Source organism: Falco biarmicus, chromosome 9 (assembly GCF_023638135.1).
Source record: "Falco biarmicus isolate bFalBia1 chromosome 9, bFalBia1.pri, whole genome shotgun sequence".
NCBI classification, from domain to species: domain Eukaryota; kingdom Metazoa; phylum Chordata; class Aves; order Falconiformes; family Falconidae; genus Falco; species Falco biarmicus.
Window position 1 is genome coordinate 17,998,784 of NC_079296.1, and position 21,911 is coordinate 18,020,694.

The 21,911-nt window shown below is 37.8% G+C and overlaps 1 protein-coding gene across 3 annotated transcripts in view; it reads left to right on the plus strand.

Annotated features, from left to right (window-relative positions):
- The window catches only part of VCL (vinculin), a 60,329-nt gene that overhangs the window by 27,062 nt on the left and 11,356 nt on the right, over positions 1-21,911 (plus strand). For all 3 annotated transcript variants that reach the window (XM_056351632.1, XM_056351629.1, XM_056351631.1), the window contains 13 exons: positions 167-317; positions 2,274-2,382; positions 4,809-4,931; positions 5,193-5,353; positions 11,255-11,345; positions 12,552-12,699; positions 15,271-15,424; positions 16,417-16,592; positions 17,794-17,984; positions 18,449-18,648; positions 19,156-19,284; positions 20,316-20,465; positions 21,060-21,168. In XM_056351632.1, coding sequence (XP_056207607.1) covers positions 167-317; positions 2,274-2,382; positions 4,809-4,931; positions 5,193-5,353; positions 11,255-11,345; positions 12,552-12,699; positions 15,271-15,424; positions 16,417-16,592; positions 17,794-17,984; positions 18,449-18,648; positions 19,156-19,284; positions 20,316-20,465; positions 21,060-21,168 — 1,892 coding nt within the window. The remainder of the gene's footprint in view (positions 1-166; positions 318-2,273; positions 2,383-4,808; positions 4,932-5,192; positions 5,354-11,254; positions 11,346-12,551; positions 12,700-15,270; positions 15,425-16,416; positions 16,593-17,793; positions 17,985-18,448; positions 18,649-19,155; positions 19,285-20,315; positions 20,466-21,059; positions 21,169-21,911) is intronic.

Below are 21,911 nucleotides of genomic sequence, written 5' to 3' on the forward strand. Positions count from 1 at the left end.
CACGTGCAATGAATATTCTTGCTCTTTAAACTGTAAAGGTGTGGAATGATCCGCTTGCTTGCAGTGCTTTAAGTAGGAAAGTTGAAAACAAATCCAGCATTTTCTCAAGTGTGTTGTCGTACAGACCGAAAATAATCAGCAAGTTTTGTCTGATGACTTTCCACAGAGTGGAGAACGCCTGCACCAAACTTGTTCGGGCAGCCCAGATGCTGCAAGCAGATCCTTATTCAGTACCAGCTCGTGACTATCTAATTGATGGATCAAGAGGCATTCTTTCTGGAACGTCAGACTTACTTTTGACATTTGATGAAGCAGAGGTAGGAATCCCAACATGACTGACATAGATATCTGCGCAATAGTATTATAAATTCAAATATCCATATAACAGAATTAGCTAATCTCAACTATTGAGTAGATGAATGTGGGTTTGGTGGTTTCGGCTTGATTGGAAGCATATTTTGCATTGCTTTCTGTCAGAAGGAGCTCAGGCTTTTTGCTGTTTTGTTAAGAGCATCTTTGTTTGACATAATGTTTAGGCATTGTTTGTGATTGTTCTTTAAAAAGGCCAGATCCCATCAACCCTGTCTTAGATCTTCCTGACACTTTCCTGTATTCCCTTCACCATACCCATTACTAATCTTTATATTCTCTGTATCCCTTCACTGAAAAGCCCTAGGCTACTGCCGAACATGTCTGTCTGACTCATTAGCTTTGGCAGTTTAATTGGCTTTGGGGCATGGGAGGTAATACAAACTTGGACTGTCTGGCTGGTCAGCCAGAAGATGTGTTCTGTTAGATGTTAACAGTTGCTACATTTTGGCTGCTGCACAAGCCAAAAAGTGGCTCTGAGGTGCTGTTTGTCCATCCTCATATGGACAAAAGTGCCAGAGTTGCAAGGAAACTTAAAAGAGAGGTTTTGTGTGTCTTTTGAAAACATTTTGAAAACGTTTCTTTGGTACAAGTCTTGCTCTTGTCATCGTCTTTCTGGGAATGTGGAGTCTTGCTTGTTTCTAAATATCATGCTACTATAAGGAAATTAAACTCACACTGTTAGAAATGCTGATGTTAATTCTAAACTGTACCCATGCAACAATCTGTTAATCTATGAAATTGTGTTGCTTTTCCTCTAGTTCTGAGTAGTCTAACATGGATCCTTGTCTCTCATTTAATCGGCTTATGGTGCTGTTAGCATGTCCCTCTGAAATGAGGAGAGTGCTAGGGTTTCTCTGTTGCGCTTGTGATTCTCATTGCTTTAAGTGTTTTTTAATAGATACTACAAAGTGTTATGGGACAGAATTGCAAGGAAGTTAATAGCTTTTAATCTCTCTGCTTCCAGTGTTGAGGAAATGCGTTGACTTCCGTGGAGTTAATGGTTTATTGAACTAGTCTGACAACTGCATGTTAACTGAAAGAAAAACACTGGTCTGGAATGATTGACTTCTCACAAACACAGAAGTTGGCATGTCTCTGTCCTACCATGTTTCAAGATAACTAACATTGGGACAAAACTGAAATGAGTTTTAGAGGAAACTATGATCTGTTCTAGGGACTGAACACTGCATGTGGTTGATACAAATTAAATGGTAATTAACTCATTCTTCAACGAGAATTGTATGTGGTGTTGTCAGAAATAATGCTGTTCAGGAGATTAAAAGATTAACTGACAGAGAACTCTGTTTTGGAATCAAGTATGAACTGAAAAAGTTAAGCTGAAGCAGATGTCTAGAGGTAAATAAAGCACAGTCTTCACAGATTTTTCTGGAAAGCTTAAGATGTTGGAACTACCTTTCCCACTGGAATGCTGTATAATGCTTTATCCATATGTACAGCTGTATGGTGAATAATACTTCCTCTGAAAGCTTGGAGTCTGTTTTCTATGTCGTGTTGGTTTGTGATTTAAGTTAAATATTCTTTACTGATAAAATTGCAATGAAAAACTTTGAAATGAAAAAGCATACCAGCACACTGAAACGCACTTCCTTATAACCTATTTTCCCAATGCTATCCTTCATTTAACATACAAAGTGAAAACACTGGAAGCAGGATTTTGCATTTCTGAGTAATAGAATGCTGATTAAATACTACCTTTGTCAGTACAGCACTGTTGAGTAATGACATTTTGGGTAACTTAATCAGTATCCCAGACCTTTGTGATTGGCTTGTACGTCACGTTAGCAAATGCTGTATGTATTCCATTCTAATAACAGGCTTGCATTTCTAATTCAAGTGTAACTTGGCTTCATCTAACAAATGATGGAATGTTCCTCTTTTAGGTCCGTAAAATCATCCGTGTCTGCAAAGGAATATTGGAATATCTGACTGTGGCGGAAGTAGTAGAGACTATGGAGGATTTGGTGACATACACAAAGAATCTAGGGCCAGGTTTGATTTGCTACAGCCTATCATAAACATACTAAGTATAGTCTTTTCCACTACCTTTCCCCCCCACCCACCCCCAGCACCTTCCTCACCCAAGTTTCAAGTGTTGGGACAGTGATAAAGCAGTTGCTTTGAATGCATCTGTTGGAAAGAGTTTTAAACTAGAGTGTGAATGATGACTATTTTCTGATTCACATTCTCTCTTTAAGAATGTAGATGAATCAAGATGTGGGTAAATACTACACAGATATGATGTGCACTGTGCTTTTGCTACACTATATTATATGAGGGAAGTAAGCATGCATTAGTAAGAGTAAAACAAACTGAAAAAGCTGTGTAATTAAGTGCTCACAGCTATAAAGTCCATTAAGCTGATAAAACATCTGTACTAAGTGAGATGGTTAGGCCTAGCAGGAATTTCTTGGAGTAGGCAAAGCTATGTGTCATAATAGCATCTTAATGAGGTTGTAGAAATAGCTGTCGTGCAGTATAATACAAAAGCCCAGGTACTACAGTTCTTTTTGTTCCTTTTTTGATGCTCCTTCACTACTTGTTACTACACTGTGTTAACTCACACTTTCACTGGTGGAAATTAAGTGAAGTACTGGGTTGCTACAGAGGAAACCTACCATTAATCTCTGTCATCTGCTACTCCAAATGCTTTAGTTTCAGCAAGCATAAAGTAGTTCAGGTACTTAACAAAAGCAATGTATAAAATCTAGATGTTGTGGTGGTATTGTAGGAAGATGTTGGAATTAATGTGACACTGAACTAAAGAATGCTTCTATAAACAGAGAAGGAACCTCATTAGTACTTTGTACATATAAATAAGAATAAATATCTAGTGTAAGAGTAGCTCATAAATTGACTAGCAGCTCATCCTGTTTTTGACATATGTACACTTTACCTTGTTTCTAGATGTGAAAAACTTTTAAGTTCTGTATGAAGGTATAGTGTTCTCTAAACAAACTTTTTTTTTGTCCCATGGGGAGTTACCTTCAACTAAATAGAATTTGCCTCATTTTGAATAGGAAAAGATGAAGCCAAAAGGGCAATCTTCTCTTTCCATGAAACTTATTCTTTGATTTGGTATATACAAATCCAGTTTCTCTGTGGTTATTGTCTTCCGTGTCTTTACAATGGAAGTTTCCCCAAACTTCAGACTGCTTTATTTGGCTTTCATTGAACCTTACAGACATAATTTGCTATTACATGCATACGATAGAGGTAACAGGTGATGGGCAAGTGTCTTAATTTCTGAGTGAAATGTAGGCTTGTACCTTTATTGCAAATAATCTTTTCTAGATTCTGCTGTTGTGAATAAGTAGCTAGTCTTGTGCTTCTGGCATGCTCTGGAAGCACTGTCTTTGCCTGAGCTAACCTGTAGCTCGTTTGCTCAACACTTACAGCCCAGGCCCACAAAACTTTTTATGCCTGTAGTCCCTGTTCCCTTCAACTGTATCAATGGACATCTGAACATAACTGTTAATGTGAGCTCTATATAAATAACAGGATTATGAGTATGTACACTTAAAATCAACAAGCTGCTTATAGGTTTTATGCTGGAAGTAGAGAGGAGAACTTGATTACTTATTTAGGCTTTTGTCATTTGAAAGGAAAGGTGGTTCAGAGGACATACATACTGGGATTCTACTACTTTTCAGTGTTGCCATTAAAGCTCATTTACCCTTTTTCTTATATTGAGACGCCTAAGATGCTAACCAGCAGAAAAGTTATTCAGCCAAAGAGTATAGATCTTTCTTCCAATTTTGTCCCCTGTAGCAGAGAGAGTAGGACCACAGCAGCAGCAATTTAAATCAGCTGAAATTTTTATGAAGCTGTGTCTGAAGTTTCCACATGTGCTGTGTGGTAAACCTCACAAGTCTTAGCTATTGAAAACAGATTTGCTCTAGAATAAATTGTATTCTTTCCACACTTCTAGAGCACTGAAGTATTTCTAGCAGAACTGAAGTATAAGTAGATACAATTCTTGAATTATGGTAGAACCTCAAGGCAAACAAGACCCTGATGTTTCCTTTTTCTGCCATTCACACTTAAGTCTTGGATCAAGTCTTAATAGATAAGGAAAAAAACCCAAACATTAGCTTTCAGAGTTCATGAAGTGACTTCATGTCCTAAAGCAGTCATTTCAGGTATTTTCCTATTCTATTGCTGAGATTTTAAATCAAGAATTTTGAGGAGACCATTCTGCTTTGCATAGTGGCTAGGTTTTGAATCAGTGGTTTCTCTGAAGCATCTGGAATGTGTTTTAAGTAACAGCTACTAATATAAAAATTGTTTTAAACTTCAGTATAGTTGTCATAACTCACTACACTTTGTTCTTGTTTAGAGAAAGCTCAACTGTTGCAAATTAGACTTAATATTACATTTCTTTATTTATGACTATGTTAAATTACTTTAATCTGTAGGAATGACAAAGATGGCCAAAATGATTGATGAGAGACAACAGGAATTAACTCATCAGGAACACAGGGTTATGCTGGTAAACTCTATGAATACCGTGAAGGAGCTATTGCCAGTACTTATTTCAGGTATTTTTGGCTTTAATTTTTCATATCACTCTGAATTGCTGTCCATTTTGAGCTGGAGTTCCAATGTCTTATGATTATTAAAAGTAACAGCCTTGACGTTGCAAATAACTGTGCTTCTTGAAATAAAACTACAATCTCTTTGAGATAAAACAGTCCATGCAAAAAAAAATGTACTGCCTCCACATAAATGCAGTATGAGATCAGATTCAGCATGGATCGTAACTTGCATGTACCTTTTTTGAATCTGTGGTATTTTCACAGCTATGAAGATTTTTGTAACCACGAAAAATTCTAAAAGCCAGGGAATAGAAGAGGCCTTGAAAAACCGCAATTTTACAGTAGAGAAAATGAGTGCTGAGATAAATGAAATAATCCGTGTATTACAACTCACTTCCTGGGATGAAGATGCCTGGGCAAGCAAGGTACGTTTCCCACCTGCATTTGTTTATAGAAGTCTAATTTTTACCTACTGTGTCATATGCTTGTAAACTTGTGTGTTTGGAGACTGTTGAAGTACCTATTTGTGCATCGATTTTGTAACATTTGTATGATTATAATCTCTTCAAGGTCAAAGAACATTTTCAGAGATGATTGTATTAATGTATCTTTCAAAATTAGCTTTCTCTCAATAAGCTAAGTTAAAGGATCATGGCATTTGAAGGTGGCTCAGTGATTTGCTGCAACTGAATGGTCAAACAGAAGACAGATTTGTTCATTGTTTAGTTTTGACACTACTAGAAAATCCTGGAATACAGTGTATACCTCTCAGAGAAGGATTTTTTTTCCCTGTGTGTAGCTACCCTATATAACCATATTTGACAAAGTTAGGTATAAAAGTTATTGTTCTACATATTAAACTAGTTTTGTAGCTAGGCATTCATAAGTGAGATTACTTGAGATTTTTCTCCTGGCCGCTACTAAAAAGATAGGCTGCTGTCATATTCCTTGTGCAAAAGGCCTGAAGTTGAGAAATTTTAGTGAATTTTTGGGGGTCCCTCCTTGAACACCACTTCCTTTTCCACCTGCCTGACTTCTAGTCTGGACATGGGAGTAAATTTCAAGTGTTTGCCTTGTCTCAAATAAATATATGTTAGACTGAACATCCTTTCTGGGTTAAGTATGATGTCTGTGTAGCTGACACATGGACAGTATTTGTTCCTTACAACTCGGTGTTAAGTGACTGCAGCCACTTACCTGGAGTTAAATGGTGCTCTTAAGTGATACCACTGAAGATATGTCTAGGAGACCATAAAGCAGATCTGACAGACAAAATCGTAAAAGTGTTGTTGTGAGCTTACAAATAAATGTAGCTGCATAACTGAAATTCCTACCTATTTTTTGGGTACCTTGAAGTAAATTGCTGAAGGGATATTCTGAATGGTTAGTGCTGTGAGCAGCAAGGAACTGTAAATATATATAAAGAAAAACATTGAGACCTCAAGCTGGATGTATTAACCAGTGAAATCTTGCAGAAAATCTAACGTTGATGTCATCTAGGCATTAAAATCACTTTGGCCTATATTGTTTGGCACTTGACCCTTAGTTTGCCTTTTGAGTTATTTTGTCACTATCACTTCCTTATTATGACTACTTTATGCATCTTTGTTTTTATTCTCCTGTTTCTTACCCTTTTCTCACCTTTAGAAGGTAAGCTTTCTTCCACACCCTACACATCTACCTTGTACTAAACCCCAGAAAGCATGTATGTGGGATTTTGTTCTGTGTGCAGACTGTGTGCTGTGCAACTTCTTATCTGTGTGCCAGCTGTGACACCATACTTACATATATACACGCAGGAGTTTTAAAAGGACCTTAGTAGCTCTGTCTAGCTCTGTGTAGAATCGGCTGTCGCTGAGAGAATGGTAACCGCAAGCTGAACTGGATTGACTGTCTTTATGAGCCTGATTAGAGTTACCCCAAGATTTCAGGGCACATTCTTGCTGAATGCTTTTGTGTTAATTTATGTTACTAGTCTCTGTAGCTACAAATAAAGGGTCCAGTCATGCAGGAACAAGCTTTCTGCATGCCCAGAAAGCTTTATAAATCAGGAATTTTGTCCATTCCATAGTATTTCGCCAGCAGGCTTCCTTCAGTTCAAATGGTTTGTGTTCTTCGGGTCTAGGCCTAAAACATCAGTTTTGTATGTGCATTTTTTCCATTTAGTTTTATTTTTTTATTTAAGCATTCCTGTATTTTATGAAATACAAATATGGTTTTATTTTACACAAGAAATTTGGAAATCTATGTGGTAAAAAAATGACTGTTGCAAAAAGCTGGCAATTTAGTCTTAGGAAATGCTTACTCCTCTTGCTAGTGAGGCAGATCAACAAAGGAATTTATTAAGAAAATAGTTGCTGTATTGGCAGTATTTCTAAGTGGAAAGTACTGGTCATTAGGCATCATGTATAAATATGTTGTGTGGACTAGTATAATCAAAGCATCATTCTGTTCCGAGTTGAGAACTTCTTAATTGTGTTTTGGTTTTCAATTAATTTTAATTGACAATTTGAAACTGTAGCAATGGGCATTAATCAAACAGTTATGACAAAGAATTTGAGATTAAAATTGCAGTGGAATGAAGAAGCAGGAACTCATTTGCTAATGGCACCTATCACAGACCTTTTCCTGTATTTGCATATGTATCTAATGGTTGATTTACTCATTTTTTCTGGAACGGAGATGGAGGAGCTCTTTAATTCTGCTTGAGATTACTGCTGCATGCATTTTGTGCCTGGCGGTCAGGGGAAAGATAATTTTCCCCATGCTTTTCCCCAAGCAAAGTAAGGTGTGCTTGGGGATGTACAGCCTTGAATTTTTACTTGTGTGGTACATGCTATTGTTGATGTTGGAGTTTATTTTATGTTTATTATTTATCTTTATTTGTTTATACATTGAAGTATCGCAAAATCTACCTAGGATAGTGGAGAATGAACAAGTGTCTGGAGCCAGAGTTGCAGGCTTTTTTGCAAACTATTTTGTTGGTCTTTCAGGACTCTGAAATGCACATTACTGTTAATGGATTGCAATAACCTCTGTTTGCACCAACACTGATTTTTTTAAAAATAGTGTGCTGATTTAGAATTGAAATACCGGGCAAATACTGATCTCTGACAAAATCTTGGAGAGGAAAAAAGAAAGTAAAAAAATCTGCAATTATTTCTTCTGTTCATAGTTTTGTTCCTTTTTTCCTTGAAAGTCTCATTTTACAAAGGAGTTTAGCTTACTTTGTATATTCCTAGTGTTTGTTTTTAAATAAACTTGAAGTAACACTCAATTCAAACATCTTCCATTTCTCTAGAAATGGAGGGAGTTTAAAGTTGGGGGAAGCTGGGAAGTATCTTGCATCTTGCAGCATTGAACCCAGGATGGTGACTAAGCTATCTGTTCTGCCAGAAGGCTGGCTTTGCCCGTTTCCTTCAACATTGCCTTGTTCGGTAATGAAATGCAGATATCAGTAGGCTAGACCACTTAATTGAGTCAGAGGTTGTGTTTTATATTCAACAAGGCATTGTGCAGGATTTATTTTGCTCCTTCTCAAAGCAGTGCCAGTCCCACCTACTCCCTGAATAATTTCAAAATTCTTGGTAGTGGCAGAAGTGATGCATAAAGGTATCTTGAATAAGTGCTTATTTGCTTTTGGGAGCTGATTTACAAAACACGAGCTTGCTCTTTTCCCTTCAGAAAACATTGCCCTATTGGTTTAACTCGATTAACTTAAGTTTTTGTCTCATCTGAAAAGGTAATACTGCTGCTTTTGTTAATGAAATTCCTTTTGCCAAAAGGGGAACTGTGGGGAGAGGACGGAAAGAATGCTTTTTTACTGATAAAATTACTCTATATGAAACTTTTTTGCAGGATAGCTGTAGGTTTTGGTTTTTTTTTTTCTTACTAGCAATTGATATTCTGCTGGCAAATCCCAGGGAGTAAAATTTTAAACATTTAGCTGTTCAGGAAGGAACAAGATGTTTAAACAGCTCCAGAAATCAGGAGTATCAAGACACTTTCAAGCCAGTAAGACCTTGAGCAAGTTGCTTTGTTTTGTTTAAATCGAGTATTTCTACTTTTATCTTCCTGCTTAACAGCCTGAATTGGTGGGTAAGTCCAGACATTTCAGGATTGCTACACCCTTGTCACTTGCAAGGTATCTGACACCAGACACAGAACAAACCGTCCCACTGTGGCAGAAACAAAAGTGCAATGCCAACAAACCTAGCGAAGGATGTGTTCTAATTACCTATGTAAAAGCTGTCTCATTGCAATGAAAACTCCTTATCAAGCTAAAGCTGAGAAGGATTCCTTGCTGTCGTAGTTTGAGCTGTGAAGATGAGCAATCTATGCTCTAAGAGCAGATGTCCTCTAACACTGGGGTTTCACCAGATTTTTTTAAATAGGAAAAAGGGATGGTACCGTGCAAATGCAGAGGCACACAGGAGGGCAAGCTGTACGCTGCAGAGCAATCCAGTTATATAGCTTTCATGTGATAGGGCAGATGGCTCCTGTTATTGCTTGAGAAGTCCTAGCAATTACAAAATCATGAGAGTAAAAGCTAAAATGCCCTTGATCTTATCCCCTGATAGACGAATTTAGGTTCAGAGGCTTCTGTCTAATTTTGCTGAAACTGCAGCTCTGTGGGCAGCTGAGACAACACAAAAGCCTGTTAGTAGAAAGGGAGGGGCAAAGACAGTTTTCCCAACACACTGGTTTGCTCAACCATCCCACCTATCATCTCATCAGCACACGAGGCAATAAAAATTCAGTTAGTTCTTTGTTTCGAATGATTTCTGGGTAGACAGGCCTGCAGTAGACCATTCATTGCAAACTAAAGTAGCGTCAGCCCATATATAAAACAACAGAAAGCTGTAACACCTACCTTCATAGCTAGTAAGGTTTTTACATACATTTGAATACTTAAGTGATTATTTACTTGTCTCATCATCATCTATTAAATGCATAATTCTCAAGCTATGGAGATGATGACTTTTAAAACAATGTGCCCACCTCCCGCCCCTAGCTGTGTATCCTACCCTTTGGAAGTTTTTTCAAAGAAGGTCCTGGCCCAAGCTCTGAGACCCAGTTTCTAGATTTGAGAACCAGCCATCCAGGTGAAAATGATGCTGCTTTTGGTGATCTCTCTCAGGCTGTGATTCAAGAGCCCTTAAAAATATCCAGCAGAGTGTTTCATGACCTTTTAGAAAGTTGGTTGCTGAATTACAGCACCATATGGATAGTTGACAGACCAACGTGTCTGAATGAAAATGCCAAAACGTTTACAGTGATGTATCTTTGAGGCTAAGCATGCAGAATGAACAACTCCACAAAAATGTGGCAGTTCTTTAATGTTGTCAGGATATCATGTGCTGTACCAGTTACTGACCATTGATGCTAGTAGGCTCTTTGTAAGAGTTGGACATGGACAGTTCAATTCAGTTAATGCAAGAGCCAGGCTTCTTTTCATCATCTGTACGCTAATCAAGGGACGTTAGATGTATTTCAAATTATTTTAATACCATGTGTGGTAAAAAGCTATTTTGGCTTTTTCCCAGCTTTCTACTTAAGGTACTTGTTATTCTTTGCATCGATGGAAAACTTCTGGCCTCTAGTGGTCAGATGACACATGAACAATTAACAGTGTGCAGAGAAAAGAGAACTGGATGGTTTTATCTCCTTCAGTGAAAGAGGTGTTCGATAATAGCAGCATAATAGTCAAAAGCAACAGCCTCTCTGATGCTCCAGCAGAGAAGTTCTAACTTTAAACAACCACATGTGAATAGATGTGTTTGTCTCCTAAGACATGAAACTCCGTATTTGAGAATTCCAGGAATTAGCTGGCAGTTTGTTCCTCTGCAAACAGCAGTTGTTTGACTTTAAGCAGCAGAGCAGGTGAAAAATGCAGATGTGCAGCCTTTTACACTGAAGTAAGTAGTAAAATTCACTGGCCAATTTTCATTTTTTTAAAAAGTTTACTCACCTCATTGTTGCAACTTTTTTATGTGCCCTGCTGTACGTTAAGGAAAAAAAAATGAACTAACTCCAAGATGTGTGCTTATTAGAGCTCTGACTTTAGCAATTAAAACACTAGTAAAGGAATAGAAAAATCACTAAAATTGCATGCATATTTTCTGCATTTTGAGTGAAATTAAAATGCCTGTCTTAATTGGAAAGAAGTGATTTTGACCTGCTAGTTTGAAAATGGGTTTTGAGCTGCTTATACAGGTGTGTTTCTGTAAGCAGACTCTGCTTTATAGAATTTCTGTTTGCTTTGGCTGTGTTGACTGTGCTTTGATTTTTTTGAGAATCATTTTGGTGGTTTCTCTTTTGTGAAGGACACTGAAGCCATGAAAAGAGCTTTAGCCTTAATAGATTCAAAGATGAATCAGGCAAAAGGTTGGCTGAGAGATCCGAATGCACCTCCAGGTAATATTTTAAAAAAAGACCCCAACAGCACAAAGTATTTTGATTTTTAAAGGTCTGAATAATTGTGTTGCTTAAGCCAAAATTGCCTTTAAGCATTAATAACCCATACATAGTGGATCATGCTGTAGGAGCCTGTATTTATTCCTTTCTGTGGGTACTGGAGATGGACAAGTTGTGTCTAATGACCTGGAAAGTGTGGCTTCTTTTCAGTTGCCTATATAATATACTGTGTATAACATACATGGTTTTTCTTTGCATCCCACTAGTAAAATCAAAACCCTGTAACTTGCATTGAACAGTATTTAACTGCAGTCATTGCTAATACTTAACATTCCTCCTTTTGTATTTTCAAATTTGTGTAACCTCAGATTTGCCTAACAGAATCTCTTTAAGCATTTTTCTTTCAGTCTCGACATAAGATTTTTAACATGAAAATCTGCCACAAATACTGTAACTACAATCACCTTTACTTAGATAAAGGTTTTTCGCCTTTGTGTGCCTCTTTAAAACATATAGAACCGGATATAAGTCTGTTCTATTTGGACTTTGAAAGTCTGAAAGACTCTCTCTGGAACTGAAGCCAAAATAATATAGTTGTAGAAGTTGGACGTGAATTATTGTTATCTGTCGAGCTGCCGCTTATACTACTTCTGACCTCATTCCCCTTGCCACACTCAATTCCAGAAGCCTCAAAGTTACTTTCAAAGCCTTCTGTCATCACCACTGACAATTCATGAAATCAACTATTAAAAATTCAGTAGCTAAGGACAAATGCAAATATATTTGTAGAACTTGCTGCAAATCAGATTTTACTGGCTGTGTTACTATGGAATCAGGGTGGGTTGCAAGTAAATGGAATGGTCTTGCATCTTCTTTAGCCAAAATCAAGTCAGATGCACAGCTGAAGTAAACTCTACGTGATCTTGCCATGTTGCTCTTCCTAAGTTACAGATTCTATGAGCTATGATAACGGAATGATTAAATTACTTCAAATACATGATGCACATTAAGGTTATGCTGTATTGTTTCAGAAATATTGTCACATTGTAATTATCACATTAGGTGTATATCTCATAGTTTTTGATATATGTATTTTCATGGCTGAACCTAGTGCAATTAATGTGATGGGACATGATGAGACTAGCAGTTTACTGATACATGTCAAGGAATGTCTTGCTTGTTTTACTAACTAACTCTGCGTCTTAGGTGATGTTGGTGAGCAGGCAATCAGGCAGATCCTTGATGAAGCGGGAAAAGCAGGAGAACTGTGTGCAGGCAAAGAACGCAGAGAGATTCTGGGAACATGCAAAACTCTGGGCCAGATGACTGATCAACTGGCAGACCTCCGAGCAAGGTAAATCTATTACTTTTAACACACAATCTTCCAGTACTGTTAAAACAGTTTTTCTGAACTTGCAGTTGTGTCACTCCCTCACCTGTAGGAGTGCAGGCCAGTAGCTATATTTTGCCTTTTTTTACTTCAATCTTTTCTGAAAATTTTAATATGTTCTAATATGTGAAATCTTAATTATGTAATACGATGAGCAAAATTGCTCAGGTAGATAATTTGGAGTTTTTTTAATGTCAAACACATAACCTTCCTCCAAATTAGGCAGAAATGAAATTTTAAACTCTGTTAAATCTGTTCTCCAATGAGGATATACCCCAATAACTATAAGATAGATGAATATTCTAGTTTTTAGGTGTTTGTGGGGATGTTAGACTACAAGCAGTAGTTGTTGAAGTTGTCAGGCACTGATAAATTCTACTGAACTCCATGTGCGTTTCTTGCAGAGTTTTATTTAACCAGAGCCTGTTATCAGTCTTCTGCCTCCTCATTAGAAATTGGTTATTCTTTCACAATGGTGTTTTGAATTTAAGGGGTTTTGGTTTTGGTTTTAGGCAGCAGATGAGTCTCTTTAAATGTACTGTATATTTTTGATGTTGGGTACTATGGCCTTTTGTTCTTTGGCCAGAAAGTAGGAAGCATGATAATCCCTTGTGAAGGCATGAAGGCAATGAGCTAAGAAATAACTATTCCATGTAATTTGAACACTATAACCCTTCCTTTGAGTATAAGGAATTTTTCAGCTGCTTATCAATGTAGTAAATCGTTAAGCTAGAGTTCTCTAACACTGGTTTCTTTATTTTATTTTAACACTTCTCCCCACCCCTCTAAAAATATAACACTCATACCCCAGAAAACTACTAATTGCGATCCATTAGGGATATAGGTAATGGTCTTGTGGTATTATATTTTATCCTAAATGTTAATGTGTCTTTCAATTAAAGAAAGCAATGCAAGTTAGGATGTTTTTATTTATTACAATAAAAATAAAGCTTTTAGGTCCTGCATGGCATCCTTGTCTCTAAACTGGGGAGACAGTAGCTGTGGGTGCCCCATCCCTGGCAGTGCACAAGGCCAAGCTGGACAGGGCTTTGGGCAGCCTGGGCTGGTGGAAGGTGCCCACGGCAGGGGGTTGGAACTAGAAGATCTTCAAGGTCCCTTCCAATGCAACCCATTCTATGATTCTATGAAAATAAGCAGCTTTTCTGACGTAAGGCTCTTGTGAAGCGCAGGATGTGAGCAAATGCAAAGTATCTGGAGAACTGTGTTTTGAATTACCTTAAGAACAGATTCCCTGCCATCACTTTAAATCCATAGACTGCCAGGCTCGCAAGTGTTGCAATGATACGTACACAAGCTTGGAACAGTTCTATAACTTAATTCCACGAAGAGTGGTTAGTTTGCTATATAAATGCAAAACAGGCCAAAATTTAGGAACACTGGTTATAGTCATTAAACTGATGTATATTAGTTATAACAGTGGTAATGGATGGGAAGCTGGTTATAGTTTATCTTGGATTTCCAGCTGATTGATCTGAGAGAACGTAAGAGCTGCTGTGTACCTGTATTTGCACGGAGTGTTGGAAGTTAGGCTAAACTCTTGCTTTTCTTGTAAGGTAGCAGCTGGTGTCAGCTTCGTATTGTGTGAAATATTTGGAGGTGGAGCAAGAGACAGAACTAAGAATTACTAACAAAGAAGTTTATTTGCTGGTTTAATGTGTAAATAAATTCAATGCAGCCTGTGAGAAAAAAGATTATAAAGAAACATATCTTGAGATTCTGGCCTGACTGTGTAAATACACCTTAGCATCTCAGAGGCATGCTTTTCATCCTTCCAATTACTATGGTCTTTTTAAAGTTAGTAGTTTGATAAGGTTAACATGCTCAAAAAGCTTTCCAGTAGTTGGGTTATTTTGGAATGAAGTATGAGATTTCTTACGCAAAACTAATGTTCTCAGGCATATGTATCTGAAGTTATCTTTCTATCCAGCGTTTAACTCCTAAGCATTTGAACAAACAGTGGTAGTGCTCAAATTGTTTTTTGCAGTCCTGTAAATTTGTATTGCTAGCTCCCTTTTCACCATTTTAAGAAGTTTTACTGACAGCCCATAACCTTTAATCTACTTTGTCAATGTGATTGAGGCAACTGAGGCATCTTGTTTTCACTTACGGACTTGCTGTCCTCCCTCAGGTATGGTGACATCACTCCTGCATGTTCTGACTGACTTGCAGCGATCTATAAATGAGGAGATAACAGGCCTTGCCGTGGGTACTTTAATGGACCTGTACCCTCAAATAACCTTCGTTTGGGACACTTGAAATATTCATTCTTCTGAGGATGCTATAAGTCCAGTTCTGGAAATGAGAAAATATGCTATTAGTTTTAAACTCTTCTTATTGTGGTGTTTCTCCTCAGTTATTTTTGTTTTCCCACAGAAAAAAAATACCTGATTGAATACTGTATCTCTTGCAATAATTGATGGGAAAGCTCGTAAACAGGTTTTGTTGCCTCATCATTAGAAAAGAGCTTTGTTCAATCCTGAGCTGAATCTGTGGTGCTCTTTTTGTCTCGGGCAGAGGGCAGGGTGCGACACCCATGGCTATGCAGAAAGCACAGCAGGTCTCTCAAGGTCTGGATTTGCTCACTGCAAAAGTGGAGAATGCAGCCCGCAAACTGGAGGCCATGACGAACTCGAAGCAGGCAATTGCTAAGAAGATTGATGCTGCTCAGGTACCACTAATGATTTAATAAATACATCAGAACATGATTGCATTACTGTTGTTAGAGCTGCTATACTGAACTATGGTAGTTGTTTCCAAGCACAACAATTACTTGTTAGGAAAAACGTATAGGAGATACTTGCTTTTACAAAGAAAAATCTTAAATTCAGTAGTTTACAGGGTGCTATGAGTTTTTCTACAGTTTATGATCATTTTTTTGTAATTTTTCTAGCATTGCTAAAAAATTCAAGGTTATGACATTAAAAAGAGGAAACACCTTAAATTTGGACATAAACTGATCTTTATTAAGAAAAGAGGAGTTTCAGACTGCACAGATTTACCTGTGAGCCCTTTCCTTGGGCAATGTTTTGGGAGCAGAGTTCAGGATTTAGAACTTTGTACTCATGACAAAACCAAAACAATGGTAATGAAACTACTTTTTCTTTTAGTTGATCCTTTCTTTTTGTAACTCTTAAATTTCTCTTAGTGGTCAGCCTATTACCCAGGGATGATGTTGGTCATAAAATAATGAAATTCTATATATACCTTATCTGAATGTGTATATGTCTATATAATTATAAATATATATATAAAATACATTAATATTATTTATAATATTGAATAAAATGATGAGACTTTTTAGGAAAAGCTTTGTAAAGAGCATCTGCGTTTTGTTTTTTCTTTTACTGAAAGCCAGATCATGAGTCTCTAGAGCCACTCATTAAATTTTACTTCTGAAAAAACCGTTGGCGAATGTTGGAGAGAGAGAGAGAGAGAATGTAAAATCTTTCAATAGATACCATCTAGTTTGACATCTTTTTCAAAACATAGGATCTGTCAGACAACAGAACAACTTCATGGTATCTAATAAATTGTTTTTGAAATGTATTTTCTGTTAAATAAAGTTTTGAAAGCTGTATTGGTATTTATTTTTGTTTAAAAGTCTCTATAGAAATAATGTTACTATTTATCTTCACTCGTACGCAACTTCTTTCTTTTAAGAATTGGCTTGCAGACCCTAATGGGGGCAGCGAAGGAGAAGAATGTATTCGGGGAATTATGGCTGAAGCGAGGAAAGTCGCAGAATTATGTGAGGAGCCTAAAGAAAGAGATGATATTCTTCGTTCCTTGGGTGAAATCTCTGCTTTGACAGCTAAGCTGTCAGATCTGCGACGACAGTACGTATTATTTTATCACCATTGATTTATTTGAATTACTTTCATTTGCAGCTCAGAGTGCTGAGCAAAATCAGATGATTGAAGATTAATTGGAGAATATATTTTCCTCTGAAAGAGGAACTGGGAATGGACATCTTATACTTCTGAGTTTCTGTCCTGCATTTAGTAAAAACTGAATGTGAAGAATTTTACACTTCCTGGAGGGGGAAGCTAACTTTTTAATGTTCTTTAAGAAATTCAATTTATAAAATATGGTATCCTTTTTAATGCTTCAACCTAATGAATTCTATTCCAAATCCCAGCTTGCACTACCCTCCTCAAAAACAAAACAAAACCCCCAAACCCCCCAAAAACACCAAAGAAAGTAACCAGAGTGGTATTACATAGAAAATATTTTCTTGCTCCTACCTGTGGAATATTTGACAGGCAAACTGAAGCCGAAAGTGAGCTCCTTTGTACTGTCAAGGCAATTCAAAGGAGTGAAGTAATGGGAAATTTAAGTTGGTTTATACAGACAAATGTCATCACTTTTTTTTGCTAAGCAGTTCACTAAATGGCACATTGGAGTATCTACCACTTCAGTCAGTGTCAGTGTTCTAAGCTGCAACTGCAAACTATATATAAGACATGATATTTCTTTATCAGTTCTGCAAAGAGGATGCTTGAGAATGGAAGTGGAGAAACAGTTATTGTATAAACTGTGATCTTCATCTATGACCAGCTGCAACATGGAGAAAATTTTTTCTTTCTTCACCAGCTGAAAACTTTAATCAAGATTTTCATGAGATTTAGCTGCTTGAGGCCTTGATGTGCTTACCTCTTTTCAAGTTTATATATAGCCTTGGGTCTGTTGCTGTATACTTTTCTGCTTGTAATATGTGTGGCATTATTGCAGTTGCTAATAAGACAGCCACGAGTATGAGAAATCAAAGTCATAAATCAGCATTATCAATGACAGTACCATGCCTTCCCCCATCTCAGGGCTCTGTTGAACATACGTAATATCCAGGTACCGCAGCAGAGAAACATGAGGTAGGGGTTTATGGATGACAGATCTGCGTTATTTGCTTGGAGACTGAAGTGTCAAATTTTACCTTATTTAAGCAGATGAAGTACCTTTCGTTGTGCCTTCCTGCTGAATTTGGGATAAGCTGTAAATGATCTTTATGCGACTATCCTTTTTTTTCTTTTTAATCCTTAGTGGGAAAGGTGACTCTCCTGAGGCCCGTGCATTGGCTAAGCAAATAGCTACATCACTTCAGAATTTACAGTCCAAAACAAACAGGGCTGTAGCAAATACTAGGCCAGTTAAAGCAGCTGTCCATTTGGAGGGAAAGATTGAGCAAGCTCAAAGGTGGATAGACAATCCTACAGTTGCTGATCGGGGAGTAGGTAAGTGCTTCTGCATGCTCTTCCCACCTTGGTTTTAACGTATGTTTTCTACTTGGCTTTTCTCCCCCTCTTCCTGCTCTTCTGATGACTTGTAATGATGTGGAGATGAATTGCAGTGCTTGGAATTTCCAAGTGCTCTCTATTGGAGTCAATAGGCTAGTTATGTAGGAGTACCTGACAGCCGTCATGGTTTAACTCCTGTCAGACCACCCTAGTTCAAAAAGATGCATCTCTAGCCAGAGTTGCTGTAATAAGCAAAAGGAACATAATGAGAATTGAATTTTTCTATGGGTTTGAACTGCAGTTACTCAGTGATAAACTGCAGAAGATCCTTTCCACTACCTAGAAAAGTGTTCTTAAACCCAAGAATTCTGAAGCATCGCTTTCTTCATGGTGCATCCAATTTATGCTTTTAATTTTTTGTTTCACCGTCTGTTAATGCAACACCACTTCTTGCATTGTAGGCCAGGCAGCAATTCGGGGTCTGGTTGCAGAAGGCCGTCGTTTAGCCAATGTCATGATGGGACCCTATCGTCAAGATCTGCTTGCCAAATGTGACCGTGTAGACCAACTGGCTGCCCAGCTGGCTGACCTCGCGGCCAGAGGGGAGGGAGAATCCCCTCAGGCCAGGGCGATTGCTGCTCAGCTTCAGGACTCGCTGAAGGTAAAAATCTGCTCCTGTGCAGTGAAACACATGACATGCTGAAGTATTTGCACTCCTCTGATAAAGTGCTTGTGTGTGTGAGGCATCAATAAAAAACAAAGTGCAGCAAACCCCCAGTTGGTTCACCTGAGATGCTTAAAGCTAACTTTCTGCGGAGGCCGTGATATCAAGCTGTAATTCCAAATGAACAATTACAGAAGTAAAATTTAAGTTAATTTTAAAAGAAGATAGCATGCTAACATTGCAGATTTGAGGGGCAAGGTCTCAAATCGTGCTGTTCATAGCTTCTGATGCCACTTCAAGGAGCGGTACGTAAGCTTCTTGTATTTCAAATTACATAAAGAATGAATCATTGATCATGCTTTTAAGATCATTGTATCTTAATGGCTGCCATTGTTTTGGGCTCTTTTTTTTTTTTTTTTTTTGTAGAAGAGGTTTTATGGGATTTGAATACCTACAAACTTAATATTCTTGTACTCCTTTTTTTTTTTTTTTTTTTTTTGAAAGGACCTTAAAACACGGATGCAAGAGGCAATGACCCAGGAGGTTTCTGACATTTTTAGTGACACCACAACTCCTATTAAATTGTTAGCAGTAGCAGCCACTGCTCCCTCTGATGCTCCCAATAGAGATGAGGCAAGTATACCCAGGTGGTCTTTCCCCCGTGTGAAACTTCAGTTATTGTTTAATTTTGCCTGAATTGGTCTTTTGAAAAATGAAGAAGTATTTCGAAAAATGGATTGATACTTTTTTTTCTCAAGCTTGTGATACATGCTTATTAATTCTGACAGCATAATGATTGCCATGCAAATCTCTCAGGACTCTTGGAGATTGCAAAGTATGCTGTACACCCCTGGAAACTGTATTGTCTCTGACTTTGGTAAATGTCAAAGATTTCTCCCTGTGATGTTTGTACCACGTTGCCTTCAGCAAGCTAAAAATTCTTGTGCAAAAATCACTGACATACCAGTTAGGGGACTGTATCTCTCAGCATTATATAAGCTGATTATAATAGTCAAATTTATGCCAGGATTGATCAACAGATTTAATCTGTTCTATTGCTGGATAATGTTGCCTGTACTTCAAAGCTGCTGGGTGCATAGGAAGTGTCTAAAACTCTGACTGGCAGCTCCGTTTGGCTAGTTGATTTAAACATGGTCACAACGATTCCTAAGGCCTTGGGGAATTTAGCTTTATGACAGGATAGCTTTTTGTCGAAGTATTCTGTGCCTTGAATAGCTAAGGACTGTGGAGGGAGGGAGGGTTTTTCCAATGCGAACCTTCAATTTTTTAGGGTAAAACCCCATATCTGTCTTTCAGATGTAGTTACTTTTGAATTATGGATTTGTAATGTCGGTGAGCTAAAATGGTTTTAACGCGGTATGTGTTAAAGCAGTAGTCATCAGGAATTAGTGACCTTAATATCTCGAAGCTGTAAAGTGTGGTAATATGCTTTGTTGCCCAAATGAGTTAGTAAAGAAAGTCCAGTAATGTAAAGATTAAAAAATTAGAACAGCTTCAAAGCTTTTGTGTCCTCTTTCATCCTCTCAGGAGATGAATTAAGTTTGGATGTTACGAAGGTGTCTCTGGTATTTGATAATTTGAAGAAATAGTATTCTGTTAGGGAAGTTAGGCGTTTTTAATGGCTTTTCTCTTCTGACAACTAGGTGTTTGATGAAAGAGCAGCAAACTTTGAAAATCATGCTGCTAGACTGGGAGCTACAGCAGAAAAAGCAGCTGCAGTTGGAACTGCGAATAAAACTACTGTGGAGGGCATTCAGGCGACAGTGAAATCGGCAAGGGAACTTACCCCGCAGGTTTGCTTCCTTTGTCTCGAAGGGCTTATGTTAAAAGGGCTGGGAACAGCTTCTGTGGACTTTTCTTTATGCCTCTGTTCTAGAGAAATGTTAACACCAGCAAGGAACATAGTGCTGACGCCCCTAAAAGGGAATGGCAAATATTTGTGTATATGATACCAAGCAGAACAAACTGATTAAATGACATGCCTAACTCTTCACCTTTTGGACAGAAGTGTTACTGACTTATCCTTGAACTACTTTGAAGCTTAGTAAAATAAGTGGAAAAAATGCTCTTCAATTAATTTTTTCCAGATTAAACTTGCATCTCAAATTTTGGCAGTGTAGGAAGTATTATACTTTAGTGCTTTCAAGAAGTGGTTTTAAGATATATTACGTGTAATTGGAGTTCCAGAAAAAAAGTATTTGTATCAACAAATTCCTGAAGCAGCATAAATCTTTGAGCAGCTAGATGTTGAACTAGAATCAACGAACTAGTTTTCCAAATGAGGACCTACATGTGCAGTCCTGAAAAAAACCCAAGCATTTCCAAGACTGTGTGCGAAGTCATTACATACTGATACTTCTATAATTAAAAATGGTTTCCATTGGCAGGTAGTATCAGCTGCTCGTATCCTCCTGAGAAATCCTGGAAATCAAGCTGCCTATGAACATTTTGAGACCATGAAAAACCAATGGATTGATAATGTAGAAAAAATGACAGGTAAACTAAGAATTTTTGTTGAAGATTATGCTTGTGGCTAACTAGCTGGTATAGATTTTCTCCCCGTTCTGTTTGGATTGATGAAACATGCCTAAGAGTAATGACTGATTAAAAATAAAGAGAAGTGGGAATGAGCTCTCTAAATCCAGAAATATGTATATGTTACAACATAAACAAAATAGCTTGCTTCATACATGTTAATTTTGAGCTGCAGGGGAGCAAATTTGGCTTTAGTTCTTTTGTGGGAAAAACAGAATGGCGTTACTCCCTCCTGCGATTGCTGTGCTAGCAGTGTATCACTGTAGAAACTGGGGGGGGTTTCCTGCAGAATCTTGGTACGTTGAATGAGGACAGATAATTAAGTGGGGGTAAGAAAACATGCTCCGAATGATGCCAGCTTGATGAAAGCAGTGAATAAAAGAAAGCTGCTGATGTGCTGAATCTTGCTGAGGCACTTCAATGTTTCAGTCCTTCCAAAGTGCGGATCCTTCGCACTGGTCTGCTAATCTGACTGTATACTACCTCGTTCTCCAACCCCCTAATTAAATCGTGGGTATTTTAAATCTTACTGCCTTATCGCTATATATCACCCTTAAGTAAAACTGCAGCCGGAGGGATCTTTCCTTATGAATGAATGGGAGAGGTACGGAAAGTACTGAATATGCTTAAAGACATTTGGTGGGAGGAAGGAATCTCTGCTGCATATATGGTGTAAGCCAGTTCTTGACTCAAGCAGCATTCTG